This window comes from Dipodomys ordii, unplaced genomic scaffold, assembly GCF_000151885.1.
Source record: "Dipodomys ordii isolate 6190 unplaced genomic scaffold, Dord_2.0 Scaffold2, whole genome shotgun sequence".
NCBI classification, from domain to species: Eukaryota; Metazoa; Chordata; class Mammalia; order Rodentia; family Heteromyidae; genus Dipodomys; species Dipodomys ordii.
In genome coordinates this window covers 32,024,512-32,042,665 of record NW_012267218.1, presented here as the reverse complement: position 1 = coordinate 32,042,665, position 18,154 = coordinate 32,024,512, and the positions used below count along the sequence as shown (strand labels likewise).

General features: G+C 41.9%; 1 protein-coding gene across 1 annotated transcript in view; it reads right to left on the bottom strand.

The window, feature by feature from the left end:
- The window catches only part of Ppp2r5e (protein phosphatase 2, regulatory subunit B', epsilon isoform), a 68,596-nt gene extending 53,825 nt beyond the window's left edge, over positions 1–14,771 (bottom strand). Inside the window, exon 1 of the mRNA XM_013016066.1 lies at positions 14,579–14,771. Coding sequence (XP_012871520.1) covers positions 14,579–14,704 — 126 coding nt within the window. The 5' untranslated portion in view covers positions 14,705–14,771. The remainder of the gene's footprint in view (positions 1–14,578) is intronic.
- Between the last annotated feature and the right edge of the window lie 3,383 nt (positions 14,772–18,154).

The following is an 18,154-nucleotide window of genomic DNA, read 5'->3' as shown; positions in this document are numbered from 1 at the left end:
CAAATGATGGAATCAGATGCACAACAATACATGAATAAAGTTACAGATGCAAGTACAAGCAAACACTATGGAATATTAAACAGCCATCAAGAAAAGTGAAATCATATCATTCACAGGAATGTAGATGCAATTGGAATACATCACACTGAGCAAGACAAGCTTCAAAAACAAAATAACAAAACATCTACTTAATGAATCTAACGGGGGGGGGGAGGTTTGGGTAGGGGAGGGGGGTATCATAGGAAGGAATGGGAAGGGGAAACAAAGGAGGAGGCTACAATGCTTGGTAAGAAATGTACTCATTATCTTGTAACCCCTCTGTACAGTATTTTCACAATAAAAAATAATAATAAAAAAATGAATCTAACTAAAGGACTACTACTTAGGAGGGAACAGGGAAGGGGAGGAAAAATAATAAAGAGTGAGCCTGGCGCTGTTAGCTCACACCAATAATCGTAGCTGCTGAGGAAGCTGAGGTCTGAGGATCACAATTTAGAGCCAGCCCAGGCAGAAAAGTCCATGAAACTGGTTTAGGAAGGGAGGGAGGGAGGGAGGGAGGGAGGGAGGGAGGGAAGGAGGAGAATTCTGAATACACTTTAAAGAAGGATGAATGTTGTCAAAAAAGAACGAAGAAACCTGTTGACACTGTTCGGAGAAAGGGGAGGGGGAGAAGGAGAGTGATGGGAGGGGAGACTGATTAGAACATACTGCAAATTTGTAGGGCTGGGAAGGTGGCTCAGTGGTAGAGTATTTGCCTTGCATGCATGAGGACCTGGGTTCGATTCCTCAGCACCACATAAACAGAAAAAGCCGGAAGTGGTGCTGTGGCTCAAATGGTAGAGCAATAGCCTTGAGCTGAAAAGCTCAGGGACAGCACCCAGGTGTACACTCTCCTTGAGCCAAAGAGCTGAGGGACAGCGCCTAGGCCCAGAGTTCAGGTCCAGGACAGCAAAAAAAAAAAAACATACTACAAATTTGTGTGAAAATTTCATTGTTATGAAATCTCCCTCTGTAAAACTAATGTAACCAATTAAAGAAAAGAGAAAGAGGATCATTTATATCTCACCTCCTGTTAAAAAATTCCACCCTCTTCCTGCTCACTGTCTATAAGATTAAGTCTAACCTCTTCTTGGCTTGCCAAACCCCTTATGATCTAGATCAGTTCATGCCTCTCTACCTTACTACCCACTAATTCTGACCAGAAGCCCTCTGTCTCATTAGGCTTCTGTTTCAAGACTGAACTTTGCTCAAAGTTAAGAGGCACCTTTTAACCTGCTGAAATGGAGGCAGTGATGTTAAATTAATTACCGAGAGTCTGTTATTCCCACACAAAACTATCACAAGGAAATGATATTTCACAGAGACAACTACGCTGCTCCCTCTCCAAAATTGGAAACGTAGCGGTGAATCCAAAAGTGAAGATTGTTGATATTAAATCTTAGAATCCAAAAATAGAGGTGTAAACACTGCAGTTGTCACAGTGCAGGCGCTGGGTGGCTGCATTCACAGTCCAGCATGGCGCTCACACAGCCAAGCCACGTTAGGCCAGGCTTTGGCCGCTCTGCACCGTCCAAGTCCCAGAGTTACTAACCTTGGTGGGTAAGTGATTTCTCTAAGAGCCAAAGCACAGAAGTTCATTAAACAATACCAGTACGGGTTTTTTTGAGAATGTAAATTCTGATAATTGCTTTAAACACTTCATGGCTCAAAATCAGCAAATGCTACAAGAAAAATTGAACCTCCTGAATTCTGTATTTTTTAAACTCAGAACTTTAAAATTTTTCAGAATCTTTGCATTTTCTTTTATAAAGCACACACAAAACATATGGAAGGGGGCTGGGAATGTGGCTTATCGGTAGAGCGCTTGCCTAGCATGCACAAAGCCCTGGGTTCAATTCCTCAGCACCACATAAACAGAAAAAAAGCCGAAGGTAATGCTGTGAATTCAAGTGGTAGAGTGCTAGCCTTAAGCAAAAAAGAAGCTCAAGGACAGTCCCCAGGCCCCAAGTTCATGCTCCAGGACTGGGTGAGGTGTTGGGGATGGGGGCGGGGGGAAGGAAGCTCCTGATGTGTGTGTATATATGCATTCTAGCTCCTGGTGTTTTGTTATTTGAAATCACTAAAAAGCAGGAACCACTATAGAAACCGGTCGATCTCTTATACGCTCTGTGTGAGTGGGTGTATCTCTCTGTTTGTCACCTTTCACTAATAAAACAGAGCCCTATGCTAGCTACCTGGCAGACATCTGACCACAGATTCTGTCCAGTCCTGGGCTAACATCCCTGCTTAGAACACAGTGACTAAGCCACACTTCTGCAAGGGCGGCTGGGACAGCTCATGCATGCTGGCCTCACCTTAGGGACAGGCAGGGGGTGGGGGGGCATAAGGGCCTCTGAAGGACCTGGGGGCAGGTGCTGCCAGCTGTCAGCTCTGCCCTCGGTCAGCTCACACTCGACAGGTGCATTTGAACACCACAGCTTTCTTGTTTTTGTCGGCCGTGGGGCTTGAACTCTGGGCCTGGGAGCTGTTCCTCAGCTCTTCAGCTCAAGGCGAGCGCTCTACCACTTGAGCTACAGCGTCACTTCAGGTTTTCTGGTGGTTTATTGGAGATAGGAGTCTCACGGTCTCTCCTGCCCGGGCTGGCTTTGAACTGCGATCCTCAGATCTCAGCCTCCTGAGTAGCTAGGATTACAGGCGTGAGCCACCAGCGCCCGGCTGCTTTCTTGTTATTTTACCCCTTAAATAACGTCTCTTCTATCCTTTCTATCCTTTCCAGGAACAGATTCCTCCCTTTGTTATTTATTAAGAGCAGTACAAATACAAAACTCAATTTTCCAGCACTCTGAACTGTCTAAACTTAACAAACTGCGGGGCAGAAGGAAGTAAGAGATGGGAAGAGGAAACAAAGGAGGAAGCTACAATGCTTGATAAGAAATGTACTCATTATCTTGCCCATGTAATTGTAACCCCTCTGTACAGTATTTTCACAATAAAAAATATTTTTAATAAATAAACTTAACAAACGTTTATAACATGGCCCAAAGTGTTCTACCCTAGTCTCCTGGAAGCCCTTACATTCTGAAGGAAAGGCAGAAGCTTCCCATTAACTACCTAGCACAACTTGCTACTAACATTTCCAAAGGGTCAGGAAACATCCATTTTCCAACACCACTTTCTTATCCATTGTGTTAAAAAAAAATACACTTGCCTGAACAGGTCACAGGTGGCTTCCACCTATAATCCTAGCCTCTCAGGAAACTGAGGTTTGAGGATCAAGGTTCGAAGCCAAACGAGGAAGGAAAGTCCGTGATACACTTATCTCCAATTAGCTATCAGAAAACCTAAAATGTTGCTGTGGCTCCAAGTGGTGGAACACTTGAGCAAAAGAGCTTAGGGACAGTGCCAGGCCCTGAGTTCAAGCCCCATGACCAACCCCTCTCCTTCCCCCTGCCCCCCAAAAAAGTTGCTCGCTGGCCCTAGTGGCTTACACCTGTAATCTTAACTATTCAGGAGGCTCAGATCTGATGGTTAACACCAGACCAAGCAGTAAAGTCCATGAGCCTCTTACCTCCTATTAGTGATCAAAAAAGCTGGTCAACTGGCAGAATGCTAGCTTTGAGCACAAAAGCTTAGGGACCACGGCCCACCCAGGCTCTGAGTTCAAGCCCTAGGACCAGCACAAAAAAAATATACTTGCTTTCCCACTTAGCAAATTCTGCAAAACAGTTCTTTTCTCACTCTCCTACTCCCACAGTGCGGGCCTTCCCTGGCCGCCAGGACCCCATTCATTTGTGCTTTCCCACCACCTCTCTATACATAACATGGTAATTGTGTTTTCATTCCATCTCTTCTCTCCACTTTGCAATAGTACTTTCCACCTGAGAGGTCATGAGATAGCGTATTTCTTCTTGTTTTCATTTACAGATCAAGTTTGGCTTTAAATACTGGTCGGCAGCCAGCTACCACCTCCTGGAAATGACCTGCTCAATGACTTCTTGCCAAATTCTTGCCTCAGGCATTACTGTCTTCTGAATTCCACACTGAGACTCTAGTTTCCTTCCTCTGCTTCTCCAGCTCATCATGCCTCACTGTGGTGTAACAGCTTTCCCTTAAGAGAATCAACTAGTAAAACACTCTCCCCCTCATTTCTATCTCTCCATAGAGAAACAGCAAATCTGTACAAACTACACCAAGATCAAGAATTATCTAAGGCATCTTATACATACAAAAGAGGTAATACTTTGCAACCACTTTTATCACCCATTTTCTTCACAGATTTCTCTATAAAAGCGTTGCTTATGCCTCTAAGCCACAAGCTCATTCTCAATGCTAAATCAAATGGAAGGAGAAAACAGAGACTAAACTCTGAATACAGTACTATAACTTATCCTACATGGCCCACCACTCTGACTATAGGGAGAGGCTATTTGGGGGTACATCAATGCTAAACAAGTCACAGCTGTCAATCAACTACACTGAAAAAATCTGAACTCCCTTTAAAGCAGTTATGCCAGAAATACTACTACAGCTTATAAATGAAGCAAACAGTTGATTCCTAAGTGAAAACTCTCTCTTTAGTAGACTTAAAGCTAAGCACTTCAGAGAGAATTTGTGCAGACAAATGGTCAATTGTTAACATAGTGTTTCAGGAAGGAAAAAAATATTTAGGTGAACTAGGGGCCATACACATACAAATGTAGATGATTACAAACACATAAGCACAAGGAGCCCTCTCTAAAATTTTGAAAGAAAATTTCCCAGAGAGTAAATTTAAAACCCAAACTGTTCATGAAAAGACAAAAAATGGTGGGGCAGGGGGGCTCAAGGGGAAAAGAGTAGACAATGAAGGAGGGAAGGGGGGGGGGGGGGGGGGGGGGGGACTGCAGCCAACAATTCTTTGTAAGGGCTGGGAATATGGCTTAGTGGTAGAGTGCTTACCTGGCTGGGAATGTGGTTTAGTGGTAGAGTGCTTACCTAGCATGCATGAAGCCACAGGTTTTCGATTCCTCAGTACCACATAAAGAGAAAAAGCCAGCAGTGGCCTTGTGGCTCAAGTGGTAGAGTGCTAGTCTTGAGCAAAAGCACCTCAGAGACAGTGCCCAGGCCCTGAGTTCAAGCCCCAGGACTGGCCAAAAAAAAAAGAATTCTCTGTATAAGCCACAAAACTAAGAAATATAAGGGAAGGTGTGGGTCAGATTGTTGAAGGGGGTGGCATTGTGTTCATATAATGCTTTTGTTAAATGACACCTCCCTTGTACAACTACTTAAAGATAATTTTTCTTAAGATATAGAAAGTTAGCTGGGCACTGGTGGTTCATGTCTGTAATCCTAGCTACTCAGGAGGCTGCAATATGAGAACTGCAGTTCAAAGTCAGGCCCAGCAGATAAATCCAAGATACTCTTATCTCCAATTAACTACCAGAAAACCAGAAGGGATTGTGGCAAGTGCTAGCCTTGAGCAAAAAGAGCTCAGAGACAATGCCCAGAGTTAAAGCCCCATGACCAATAGAGAGAGAGAGAGAGAGAGTGTGTGTGCGTGTGTGTGCGTGCGCGCGCACGCGTGTGTGTGTGTGTGTGTGTGTGTGTGTGTGTGTGTGTTATCTGAGACAGCAAAAAGTTCACTGGACAGCAAGTCTTCCTTGTAACTAGAAAAACATATTCATTTAAAGAAAAGTTAGGTCAGTCTATTGGAGGTGGTACCATGAGTAACAATAACAACCACAACAATAGTTGCATTATATACTTAGCTAATGTGCTAAGCATTTTCGTAATTTAATTTTTACAATAACCTTAAAGTTATACTGGAATAACAAACTTAGAGGACAAAGATTTGCCCAAGATCACACAGCCAGGTAAGCAGACAAACTGGACCCAGGTTGGTCTACCTGTACCTCTCATCCAGGCAGAAAACAAAAAAGGAAAGCAAGGTGAACAGGGCTAGGGAAGAGACATCACAGACATGGAGGGGAAATCAAGGAGTAGAACTCCTTGCTCCCAATCAAAGCTTACTAAGCCACTTAGGAGTTTCTTGGCTGCCTCTGGCTCAGTCATACCCAGGCATCCACAGACCACAGTTGTCTGATCACCTGTACACACCTTCCGATATACTTCAAATCATCCCTAGATGCCTTACATTGTAAATGCATTACAATGAAATAGTTGTTATATTGCGTTATACGGAATCATGTAAGGAAATCATGGCAAGGAAAAAATCTGTTCATATTCAATGCAGATGCAATCTTTTAGAATATTTTCGGTCAGCAATGGTTGAACCCATGGATGCAGAGCCTAGATATGGAGAGCCAATTCAATAGACACACAGCTAACCATTAGATAATACTTTTCTCACGCTAAATTCTGACACTGAGGGCTGGGAATGTAGAGTGCTTGCCTAGCATGCATAAAGCCCTGGGTTGGATTTCCCAGCACCATATACACAGAAAAAAACAGAAGTAGCGCTGTGGCTCAAGTGGCAGAGTGCCAGCCTTGAGCAAAAAAGCTCAGGGACAGTGCCCAGGCCCTGAGTGCAAGCCCCAAGACTGGCAAAACATAAAAATAAAAAATATAAAAATTCTGACACTGACCTTGGAATTTCCTTAATTTCTTTATGTGTCTTCTCTGAGTTCAACCAAGTCAGTCACAAACCAGGCAACCAAAGTGGCACACATCTAGCCAGAAAGAGCCTGTCATTTGGAGTGGCCAGTGGTAGGGCAGGAGAGGGAAGGTACTGAGGGAGCCTGTGAAGTTAGGGACTACAGAATCCTTCAGGAATGCTTTTCTGAGTGGAACAGCAATGGGCTTCAAACAGCCCTCTTCCTGAACTTTTATTTCTAACTTCCCAAATCACCATAGTGGGAGGAAGTCAGAGCAGGGAACAGTTGAGAGGTATTAGTAATTTAAGAACAAAACAAAGACAATGTAAAGTTATTATACAAGGTGGGGAGGTGGTGGGAGAAGAGAGGATAAAAGAAAAGTTATTTCTTAGGCAAAAGTCAACTTATTTTTAGACCTAGAGCCCACTTATTTGGTATAGCCTTGTCAGAAGCAGTGTAAGATACACGGAAGGCTAAAAATCTTGGGGGGGGGGGGTGCACGCAGACGTGTGTGCATGTCTCGGTCCTGGGGCTTGAACTCAGGGCCTGAGCACTGTCCCTGATCTTTTGTGCTCAAAGTTAGTGCTCTACCACTTTTAGCCACACTGCCATTTCCAGCTTTTTTTTTTTAAGTTGTTAATTGAAGATAAAAGTCTCACCAACATTCCTGCCTGGCTGGCTTTGACCCACAATCCTTAGATCTCAGTGGCCACTTGAGTAGCTCCAGGCATGAGCCACCAACGCCTGGCTTGTTAGAAATCTTTTTCACCTATTTAGAAGAGTTCAAGGAAGAAAACACAATGTAGAGGCTAGAATATAACCATGAGGGACTTTGATCCTCATTCTTACTGGGAAGGATGAAATCAGAGCAGTTAAATAAGACTCTGGAACCACACTGCCTGGGATCAGTGACCTAGACACCCAGGTGTGGGGCTTTGAGTACTTTTAACTTCTCTTGCATTTGCTTTACCTTATCCATAAAATTGTACCTAAAATAAAAGTACCTATCCACAGGGCTGCCATGAAGACTGAATTAACTCATGCTACAAACAAGGGAGTCTTTGGGAAAACATGTAAAGATTGAGAACATGACTGTAGCTGGGCACCAATGGCTCACGCCTGTAATCCTAGCAACTCAGGAGGCTGAGATCTGAGGATCGAGGTTCAGTCAGCCCAGACATGAAAGTCGGGGGGTGGGAGGGGAGAGGAGGAGGAGGAGTTGTTGTTGTTCAGAATCCTGGTCCTGTGTTCAAGCTCAAAAAGAAAAAAAAAAAGAGGCTGAAATTCTAAATTTCCTCAACTACTCTAACAACCTCTGAAAGTTAAAATAAGATCATCTGAATCCATCACCTAAAACCTTCCCGCAGGGGCTGGGATGACGTTCATGGTAGGGTGTGTGCATGGCATGCTCCGGGCTTGGGTTCAAGCCCTAGCACAGCCAAAAACAAAAACCTTCCCACAGAGAAAACTCCAGGCCCAGATGGTTTCCTTGGTGAAGTCATGCTAATGACTTCAGCTTTCATCTTTAGCTGCTGACATCAACGGGAGGACCCTGCTCCTTTCCAGTCTTACATTACGATGCTCTCAGCTGAGCAGTATCTAGCATACCTGTTTATTGCACATATAGCAAAATTCAACTTAAACTAAGTCAAATTTACCCTGAAAATTTAATCTACCATAAAAATAGAATGTATAGCACACTATAAACGTTAGCACTCAAAAGAGGGTTCAGTGAGCCCAGAAATTAATCTATAAGCACCCAAATTGCTAAACATTGTTAACTGAACATTAATTAGAGGAACAAAAAGTGAGTTTAAGATGTTATTAAAACATACCACTAGTTTCTCCATTCTCTAACAAACTGCAGCTGTTAACAATCTGCTTTTAAATTCAGATTCTTCTGTAATAAATTCAGATCTCATCCTAAAATTGTCTTTGCTAATCTTTGTTATAACTTTAAACTCTGTCCTATATGCCTAGAAATTCTTTAATTTCTGACTCTAGTGGCGGTGTGGCTCTCACCAGTCTTGAGCAAAAGAGGTAAGGGACAGAACTCAGGCCCTGAGTTCAAGCCCCAATACTAACACATTAACTTTATTCTCTAGTCTTACCTCTTAGAGCCTTACTCAATTCTCAAGCTTTCCTAATAACTTCAGTTATTAAGTACCTTTCGTAAACATCTTAGTTCTCTTTCATTATTCATAGCCTTGTAAGTAGTATTACTAACCTCAACTCTTGTGCTACTAACATGCAAATTTTAACTCCTTTGGATCTACAAAACTACCTTCAAGGCAAATTCTAGCCAGGATATACAGTTACATTCCTTATCAGATATAGCTCAATGAAAAATGGACAGTTCTTATTTGCTCAATCCCACTATAAAACAACATTTCAACCAGGAGTGTATATAGTGAAATAAGCATTCCTTAAGAGTATAACAAGACAGAATGAAACATCTCATTACAAATGCATGGTTTAAAAAAAAACATAATTCTATTAAAGATGCTAACTCAAGCTGTAATTTCCAGTTAAATCTAAGAATATTCTAAAGAGACAGCACTTATAGCCAACCAAGGTGACAGGATATAATTTGAGAGTGAGAAAAAGAATAAAAGTAACACTGGCCAAGAAACATTATAAAGGACTTGGAAAAGTCTCAATAGAAAAGAAGAAAAACATAACAATGTATTTTATATTAAAGCTACTTCAGCTTTAGAAAAATCATATGTTTTAGAATTTGGGTTATTCAGAAGACACTAGATTTGGAGTTAGGCATGTATAAAGGCAAAATATGAAAATATCAGCAATAACTAGGTGACAAAGTTACATACTTTTTTTAGCGAAATGAGAGCACTTCATTCAAAGGAAGACTCATATCCAAGGTGCCACTGTGCTGGCAACAATCACTGTGACTGTTTTCACTTCCGCTTCCTCCTCCATCCTTGCAACCCCTGGCTCCCTTCTACCGGCTACACTGGTTCTGCAGTTCCATCACTGGCCATTCTCTCACCTGCCCCACTCCATCTCCACATTTCCCCACCTATGCCTTCCCCAGCAACTTCAATATGAACACAGCGAACTTCAACCCCTGAGCTTCGGTCCAAACCATGCTCTCTCTATGAAGTATTAACTACCTCACTGCCACAGCTATCCTAATACTTGTCTCTCTCCCCCAAACATCACAACAATGATAAATATGGCTTCAATTTTTCCTCCAAAGTCCATTTCAACATTACTCTTTCCTCTCCTCTCAACACCTACACTAGCTTTAAGGCCCTCCACAACTCCTCTAAGTTAAACACACCCCCTTCACTTTCAGCCCCTCCAAATTAAAATAGAACTCTACGTCTATCCCTGCTCTGCTTCAGGCTGTTCAATGGTTCTTCATAGTCTACTCCTTCAGAAGCTGACCCAGCTCAGCATCTGCAGCTGCTGCCACTCCTCCCACTTGAGAGCATGTGAGCGCACACACACCACCGTAACACCACAGCACTGCCAATGCTTCCCTGTATCTGTCATGTGTTTGGGGACTTGTATAGTGTAATTTGTACCGTGTAATTTGCTTTTTCATTTCAATGTTTGTTCAGCCACATAGAATACATACATTCATCTTCTTGATAACCCTACTGAGGCTTTATTTTGGAACGCCTGCCCTATCTACCCCCAATCAATCATCACTACTTTCCACTCCTTCCTTGTCCCATATCTACTTACTGAGTCTGATACTACATTATAATTCCCATGGGAATATTCTCTAACAGACTGTGAGCTTGTCAGCAGAGAAAAACCATGACCCGGGCCATGGCACACACCTGTATTCTCTGCACTTAGGAGGTTGAGGCAGGACACAGAGATTGAAACAAACCTTGGCTACTGGTGAACCCAGACTCTGTGTGCATGAGCATGTGACCCTTTAATCCTAGCTATTCAGGAAGCTGAGATCTGAGAACTAAGGTTCAATGCAACCAGGGCAGAAAAGTCCATGAGATTTAACACCAATAAACTACCCAAAAAAAGCCAGAAGTGGAGCCATGGGGTAGAGAACCAGCTAAGAGAGAAATACAGAGAGTGCCAGGAAAGGGAGGAGGATGAGAGAGAAGAGAGGGAGAAAAAGGAGGGGGGGAGAGAGAAGAGAGAGAAAGTGAGGACAAGGAGAGAAGGGGAGGGGGGAGAGGGAAGGAGAGGGGAAGAGGAGAGGGAGGAAGGGAGGGGTGGGGAGGGGAAGGGAGGGGAAGTGAGAAAGGAGAGACAAAGGAAAGGTGAGAGAGAGGGAGACAGGGGTGAAGGGGGATATAAGAAAGCAAGAGAGGGCTGGGAAGGTGGCTCAGTAGTAGAACACTTGCCTTGCATGCATGAGGCCCTGGGTTCGATTCCCCAGCACCACATAAGCAAAAAGAAAAAAAGCCGGAAGTGGCACTGTGGCTCAAGTGGTAGTGGTAGCCTTGAGCTGAAGAGCTGAGGGACAGCGCCCAAGCCCAGAGTTCAGGCCCCACGACCAGACCCAAAAACAAAAACAAAAAAAACAAACAAAAAAAGCGAGAGAGTGCTCATAGACAGAGTGCCCATGTCCTGAGCTCAAGCTCAAGATCAGGATGTAGTTCAGTGGTACAGCTTTCACCTCTGATAGCATTGTTTTTCTCTCAATTCTAGTAGTCTGTATATGTGTATCCAGACTTCATATTAAAAAATGCTTTCCCACTTGGAAAAAATTCTATTAAGTGAAGTAAGCCAGGCCCAAAGAAACATAGGTCCCATGGTTTCCCTTATTTGCAATAACTAGTATATGTCTGAGATAAGCAGAAAAGGTCAGATAAGTTGATGTTAGGTGAAATGAACCCCAAGACAAGTATTCAAATGTTTTTTTTTTCTTGTGATTGTTTCTAACATATTTATAAGATGATTTCTTTGTTGCTTTGTATGTCCCTCCCCCACAGTATAACCCCTGCTTTCACCGTATTTGATGTTGGTATAATTTGTGGAAGGGAAGGGCAAAAACAAATCATTTAAATAGGGATACAGGTGGACCCATTGCAACAATGAGATGTACAAGTCGTTATGTCGAAAAACAAACTTTAAAACTTGGGGGAGAGGGATGGGAAGGGACAGGAAGGGGAAACAAAGGAGGAGGCAACAATGCTTGATAAGAACTGTACTCATTACCTTGCCCATGTAATTGTAACCTCTCTGTACAATATTTTCACAATAAAAGAAAAAAGAAAAAAAATGCTTTCCCAACGCAGACAACTCTCATTGGTCCCTAACAGGAACATCAGCCCTAAAATTAAGAGACTCATCTGGATAGAACGCTATCTTGAGCAAAAAAAGCTCAAGGACTATACCCAGGCCCTGCATTCAACCCTAGTACCTACCGGCTCACACATACAGATCTTTGCACTTTGCATTTTTCTCTCAATTTTTCTACCTAAAAATCTAAAATCTTTTTTAAAATATACTTTTATTGTTATTACTAAGGTGTTGTACATAGCTGTTATTTTTTCCTAAGTCAGGAAATGAGTACATTTCTTTTTGGACAATATCACCCGTTAATTCACTTTCACTCAGTTTCCCCCTCCCATACATGCCCACAAATTCCATAGTTTCATTTTCCCCATAATGTCTACTGAGTACTATGCCTACATTTGTTCAACCTTCCTCTTTCCATCCTTCTTCCTCCAAATCTAAAATCACTAAAAGAGAATGGACAGAGATAGAGGATTGTGGTTTGGGCCAGGCTGAGAAAAAGCTGGCAAGACAGCATAGCAACAAAAACATGGGGAGGGAAGAATGATGAAAGGGGTGATAAGGATAGTGATGCACTGTACTTATAAACTGACAAGTTGAAGGGTAACCCTTTTGCAGAATGACTTGAAAGATTATATATATGCCAAACACTGGGCCTGGTGGTACACACCTGACATCCCAGCCACGCAGAGAAATGTAAATAGAATTCTGGTCCAAGCTAGCCCAGGCACAAATGCAAAATCCTAGCTGAAAAACAACAAAAGCAAAGCTAGACTGGACATGTGGCTCAAGTGATAGAATGTCTCTGAAACAAGTACAAAGCTCTGAGTTAAAACTCCAGTGCCACCACAAAAGAAAAAACAAAAATAAACATATATAGATATTCTTCCAAGGGCAAGCTGTTACATTTACAAGGATACCCATATAATACTGATTAAATGATTTATACAATAAAACATTAGGCAGCTATTTTTAAAAAGGTTTATACATACTGATGTGTGTGTGTGTGTGTGTGTGTGTGTGTGTGTGTGTGTAAACATAAGATACAGTATACCATTCTTTTTGAATTTAAAAGATACATGACCTGTAATCCCAGCAGGTAGGGAGGTAGAAACAAGAGGACCATGGATCTGAGCCAGTCCAGGCCAAATTAATGAGACCCTATCTCAAAAACAAATCAAAGAGACAAGGGATACAGCTCAAGTGGTCTAATTCTTTCCTGGCAATCATGAAGCCCTGGGTTCAGTACTGTGGGGCCCGCAGGTAAAGTTAGCATGGACCATATCTGGAAAACAAACAGCACTTGGCCCAGTAAGCTTGAGACCCTGCCCATTTTGATTCTCTGTAGCTTAAGTGCACCATTCAAACTAGCCTTCTCTACCCTTCCCAACCATCCCTTTCTAGATCCATGATCTTCTAGGATGCCAACACAATCTTCACACGGATTCTAACAGACAACATTTTGGGATGGGCCTGGACTGATTTTTCTAGTAGGACTGTCCTGTGCATTATAAGGTAGTTAGCAGCATCCTTAACCTACACCCACTAGATATTAAAACATCTGTCTCCTGTAACTGCTTATGACTAAAATGTGTTTCCAGAACTCAGCCAATGTCCTTGTGAGGCAAAAATCACTCCTGGTTGAGAAGCACTGTTCAATGACAGCAGTTAACCTATAAAACATCCCCGCACCACACTGCTGTAAATTAATAACTGTAATATTCATTTTTACATAGATATGAAGAATACATTTGGCACTGTTTTGAAATGACCTTCATAGGCCAATCAGTTTCTCAAGCAGAGATAATGAAAGTCCCTTTTTCAAATCTGAACTATCATTTTTAATTATATCTGCTCCATCACAAATGGCTCCTTTCTGAATTCGTTAAATAAAAATACAAGTTAACCAGACAAAGCCAGTGACATTCTGCAGTACATGAACTGTGCCAGTGGACTTGCCAATGACACCCTGACCCTTCTAGGCCTCTGTAGCTTATTTAACTGCACATTTCAAGAGACTAGCCTCCACCCCCACCCGCATCCAGCCCTCAAAATCATGTGCCCTCTAGATCCATGATCTAGTACACCAAGAGAAACAACCCACCCTCAGAAATCGAACAGACAATCACATTTTGGCTTAATTTTTGAAAACTAACTGCTGACATATTAAAAACGTAACTACTTAAATTATGCTAATATTTCATCCTATCATTCTTAATGGCCACAGACTGTCAGACACTGTTCTAAAATCATGAAAGGCAACACCCTTGACTTCAAAGAAAATGTAAAGAACAGGGTTAGTTATAAAGCCAAGAGAGGCCTTAACTAGATTCTACAAATCACAATTTTATTAAGTCTAAAGCCACTGCTAACAGCACACAATGAATAAGAAAAAAAGAAATCAAGACATCCAACAGGCTTGAATATTTTTCAAACAGAGATCTAAAACCTTTTTGTGAATTCTCCTGTGTCATTTCTTTTGTCAAAGTGAGAAATCCAGAAAGACCCTGGCCTTCTTGGCTTCATAGTTTGAAGTTACTGATTCCTTCAATGCTGTTGTAGTTGAAACGTTCTGGATTTCATCCTCATCAAATCACGTTCTTCAACTTTTAGGACTGTGCTGACTATTCATGCTTAGCTCTGAGAAGGTTGGCAACCTCCAGTGACCTCACTCTGCAATAAATACACCTGTGAGTTGCTACGAAGATGCTTTAAAGTGTCGGCGGCGGCGAAAAGAAACTCACCATTCTAACTACTTCAGGGTAAGTCTGCTCTGTCAAACAGCCTCTGCTTATTGTAATGTAGTCCACCAGTTCATTAAGAGTGGAGCGCTTGTATTCTTTCATTTTAAGATCAGATAGCGTGTCCATGAAGTCAAAAATGACACAGCACTGCTGAAGTTTCTTTAGGAACAGTTCAGGCTGCTCTGAGGTTGGAACGTCTAAGAAAAAAAAAGGAAATGGTGTAAGTCTGTCATCCATGTCTAGGTAACAGGAATTCTCTGTGAAAGTTACTTCAAAAGTAAGCTCAAAAGAATAAGAATTCACATGACAACAGTGTTCTTAACAGTTACACATGGAGGCGGAAACACACATACCCTCTGCTTCAGAGACCTCGTCTCTCTGAAAACTGTAATGTACCAACACACCAACTGCATTTGCTATTCTGCCACCAAAGACAGACAACCATCCCAATGGCCATTTGAAGATGGAAACAAATTTTAACCAAAAATTTTAACCAATGCCAATACCTTTAAGCCCCATTCCCCGCCCCCCCCAAAAAAAAAACACTGAAAAAGGTCAAATGTTTCCTTATAAGGTGAAGCCAGAAGTTTTCACTGTTGGTTTAAATCAGTTTGGCTAAAAATTTTCATAGCAGAAATGTCAGTCTATTCATTTTAATTTCATGCTGACATCCTTGGTATTTAAAGCAATTGCTGTTTATACTTTTTGTGTTGTTTTGGCTTGATCTCTATGAGGTTTCTCTGCCAAAAAAAAAAAACTTTATAAACGAACAAAATGAAACAAAACCAATGCTCTCAAAAAGAGCAGTGAGAAAATAAGAACAAACTCCTCTTCAATTTACACTCTCTGCTGACCCATCTCCCTCCCTTACAGAAGAAGAAAACCACTAACATCTTTCTTAATAGGTTCTCAGAATAGACATCTGTTCTTTTTCAAACAAACAGTAGGTCGGACATTTGGTTTGGTGTTGTTTCTTAAAAAGTAGATACTTTTGGTTAAAGTTCTCCCACTAGCCAGGCGCCAGTAGCTCATGCCTATAATCCTAGCTACTCAGGAGGCTGAGATCTGAGGATCACAGTTTGAAGCCAGCCTAAGTAGGAAAGTCAGAGACTCTTATCTCCAATTAATCACAGAAAAAGCCAGAGGTGGCACTGTGGCTCAAGTGGTAGAGCACTATTCTTGAGCAAAAAGGAGCTCAGGGCCTTGAGTTCAAAGTACCCAGGCCTTGAGTTCAAGCAGCAAGACCAGCAAAAAAAAAAAAAAACTCTAAAGAAGAACCTGACCTACGGTTGGACTTGCAATCCACTGGCTAAGACACAGACAGCACACTTCCAGTTCTGTCTTCTTCCCACTATTTTATCGGCCCAAACTGGAGTTTCCCAGCAGAGGTAATGAAAATTATGACCAGGGTAGATGCTGTGGGCTTCATCCAAGGCCATTAACTCATTAATCTTCAGGTAAACAAGCGGCATTATTTTCCAGTCTTCAACAAGAAAATTAAGAGATCCCACAATGAATGGGTTACAGAGCTGGGCACAGTGCCTGGGTCTCTAAGCACGCTCAGGACTTTACCAGTGTTCAGCCTGTCATTCACAACCACCCTCAGTGGCCAGCCTCCCAGCTGAGGCTGCACAGTCAGGACACATGCTTCCTAGAAAGGGGAACAGCAGCACATACACACACATACACGTATACACACGTGTACACACGCGTACACCTTATAGCTAAGAGACCCAATAGACAAGGGGATGAAAAGCCAGCCTTGGGCACAAGGGACCTGCATAAAAATTCTCTAAAACCCTCTTCCTTCCTCACACCCCAGGACCTCACAGGTACTTCCTCCGAGCCCCTCCAGGAGAAGAAGCTTAATCCAGTAGATGGGACACTTAAAACAGGATTTTCCACCAGACATTAGGAAACAACAAGTAATTAAGACTGCTATTCTCTGAAAAAAATAGTTGTAAACTTAAGAGATTGTTCACCAGTGGGTTCCAACCCCTCCAATTAATGAAGTCTGATGTAGCTTATGGATGGTAAGTTAAGGCATCACTTTCTGATTCTGTGCTTCTATATTTAACCAGTTTGAAAATATCTGAGCCTAGACCATACCAACTAAATGTATTCAAATATGGCTTTCTCTCCAAGTATGATCTGCTTCATATGTTATAACAAACAAATAAGAAAACCAGCCAGCCAGCCAGGCCTTGGTGGCTCACACCTATAATCCTCACTACTCAGAAGGCTGAGATCCAAGAATCTCAGTCAAAGCCAGCCGGGGTAAAGAAAGTCCATGAGACTCTTATCTCCAACTAACCACCAGAAAACCAGAAGTAGTGCTGTGGCTCAAAGTGATAGAGCACTAGCCTTGTGCTCAGGAACAGTGGCCCCATGAGTTCAAGCCCCACAACTAACCAACATACATACGTAGATAAATCAATTAAATCTGCTTATGTACATGACTACATAGCTTTAATCAATATTTAATTACACGTGAAAGACCCACCCCAGTTAGTTACTGAAATCTTCTGAGCTCTAAATTAGACCCATATCTTGAAGCTCAACAGAAGTTCTGAAACTGCAAAGAGAACAGGATAAAGTGAATTAACGTAACATTTGCTAAAGGTTAAATTTTTAGGAACATTTAAGTTAATTGCATTTTTGATACCTTTAATGAGGCCTAAAACTCTTGCCATTCAATGGAGAACTTCTGAATTAAGAATTACAAAAGCATGTAAATGACAGCCTTTCCACAGGAAAAGCATCAAATAAACAGTAACAGTTAATATGTATGGTCACTGTCATCAAACGCAAGAGATTCATATATTTAACAATTTTTAAAGCCCAAGCAATTAATATATATTGACCCTTTTAATGTTAGGCAGTTGAAATTTATCCTTATTTATTTTAATTGGAATATTATAGACAAAAGACTCCCCACTTGCCAGATGAACGGTAACAGCTGAACATCCCCTGGTCTGGTGTCAGCACTCACACACACTTCATCTCATTCGGTCCTTGCAACGAACAACCCACACCACAGGTACTATTTCCAATTTAATAGATGAGTGTGTAAAGGTACAGATTAGGTAACTTCACCAGAGTCATACAGCTAATAAATAGGGGAGACAGGACTGGATCCTAGGCAGCCTGGCTCCAGAGTCTGTACTACTCAACACTGTGCACCATTCAAACACAAGAAAAGACTAGAGTAACACTATATTCCAGAAAATAAGAGGCAAAAGAGGAAGAAAGCAGGAAGGAACCACAACTCACTCTAACATGCTCCCATTCACAAAGCATCATGCTGAAACTCTCTTTATTACCCCTCCAGTCCACTTACCGGAGATTAACATATAGAGCAAAGCTAAACTTTATGTTTTGTTCCTTATCACAGATTAAAGTTTTCTAAATTGACCTCCCTTCACTAAAAGAAGTCAAGAACAACAGGCCAGGGGACAGGAACTTGCGCATTCCCTTAAACAGACAATTCCTGAATAGTAACAATTAAAAACAAAGATTTTCAGTCATACTGAAAAGGAAACCTATCAAAACAGTCCAAGAGCAGAGTGGTTCACA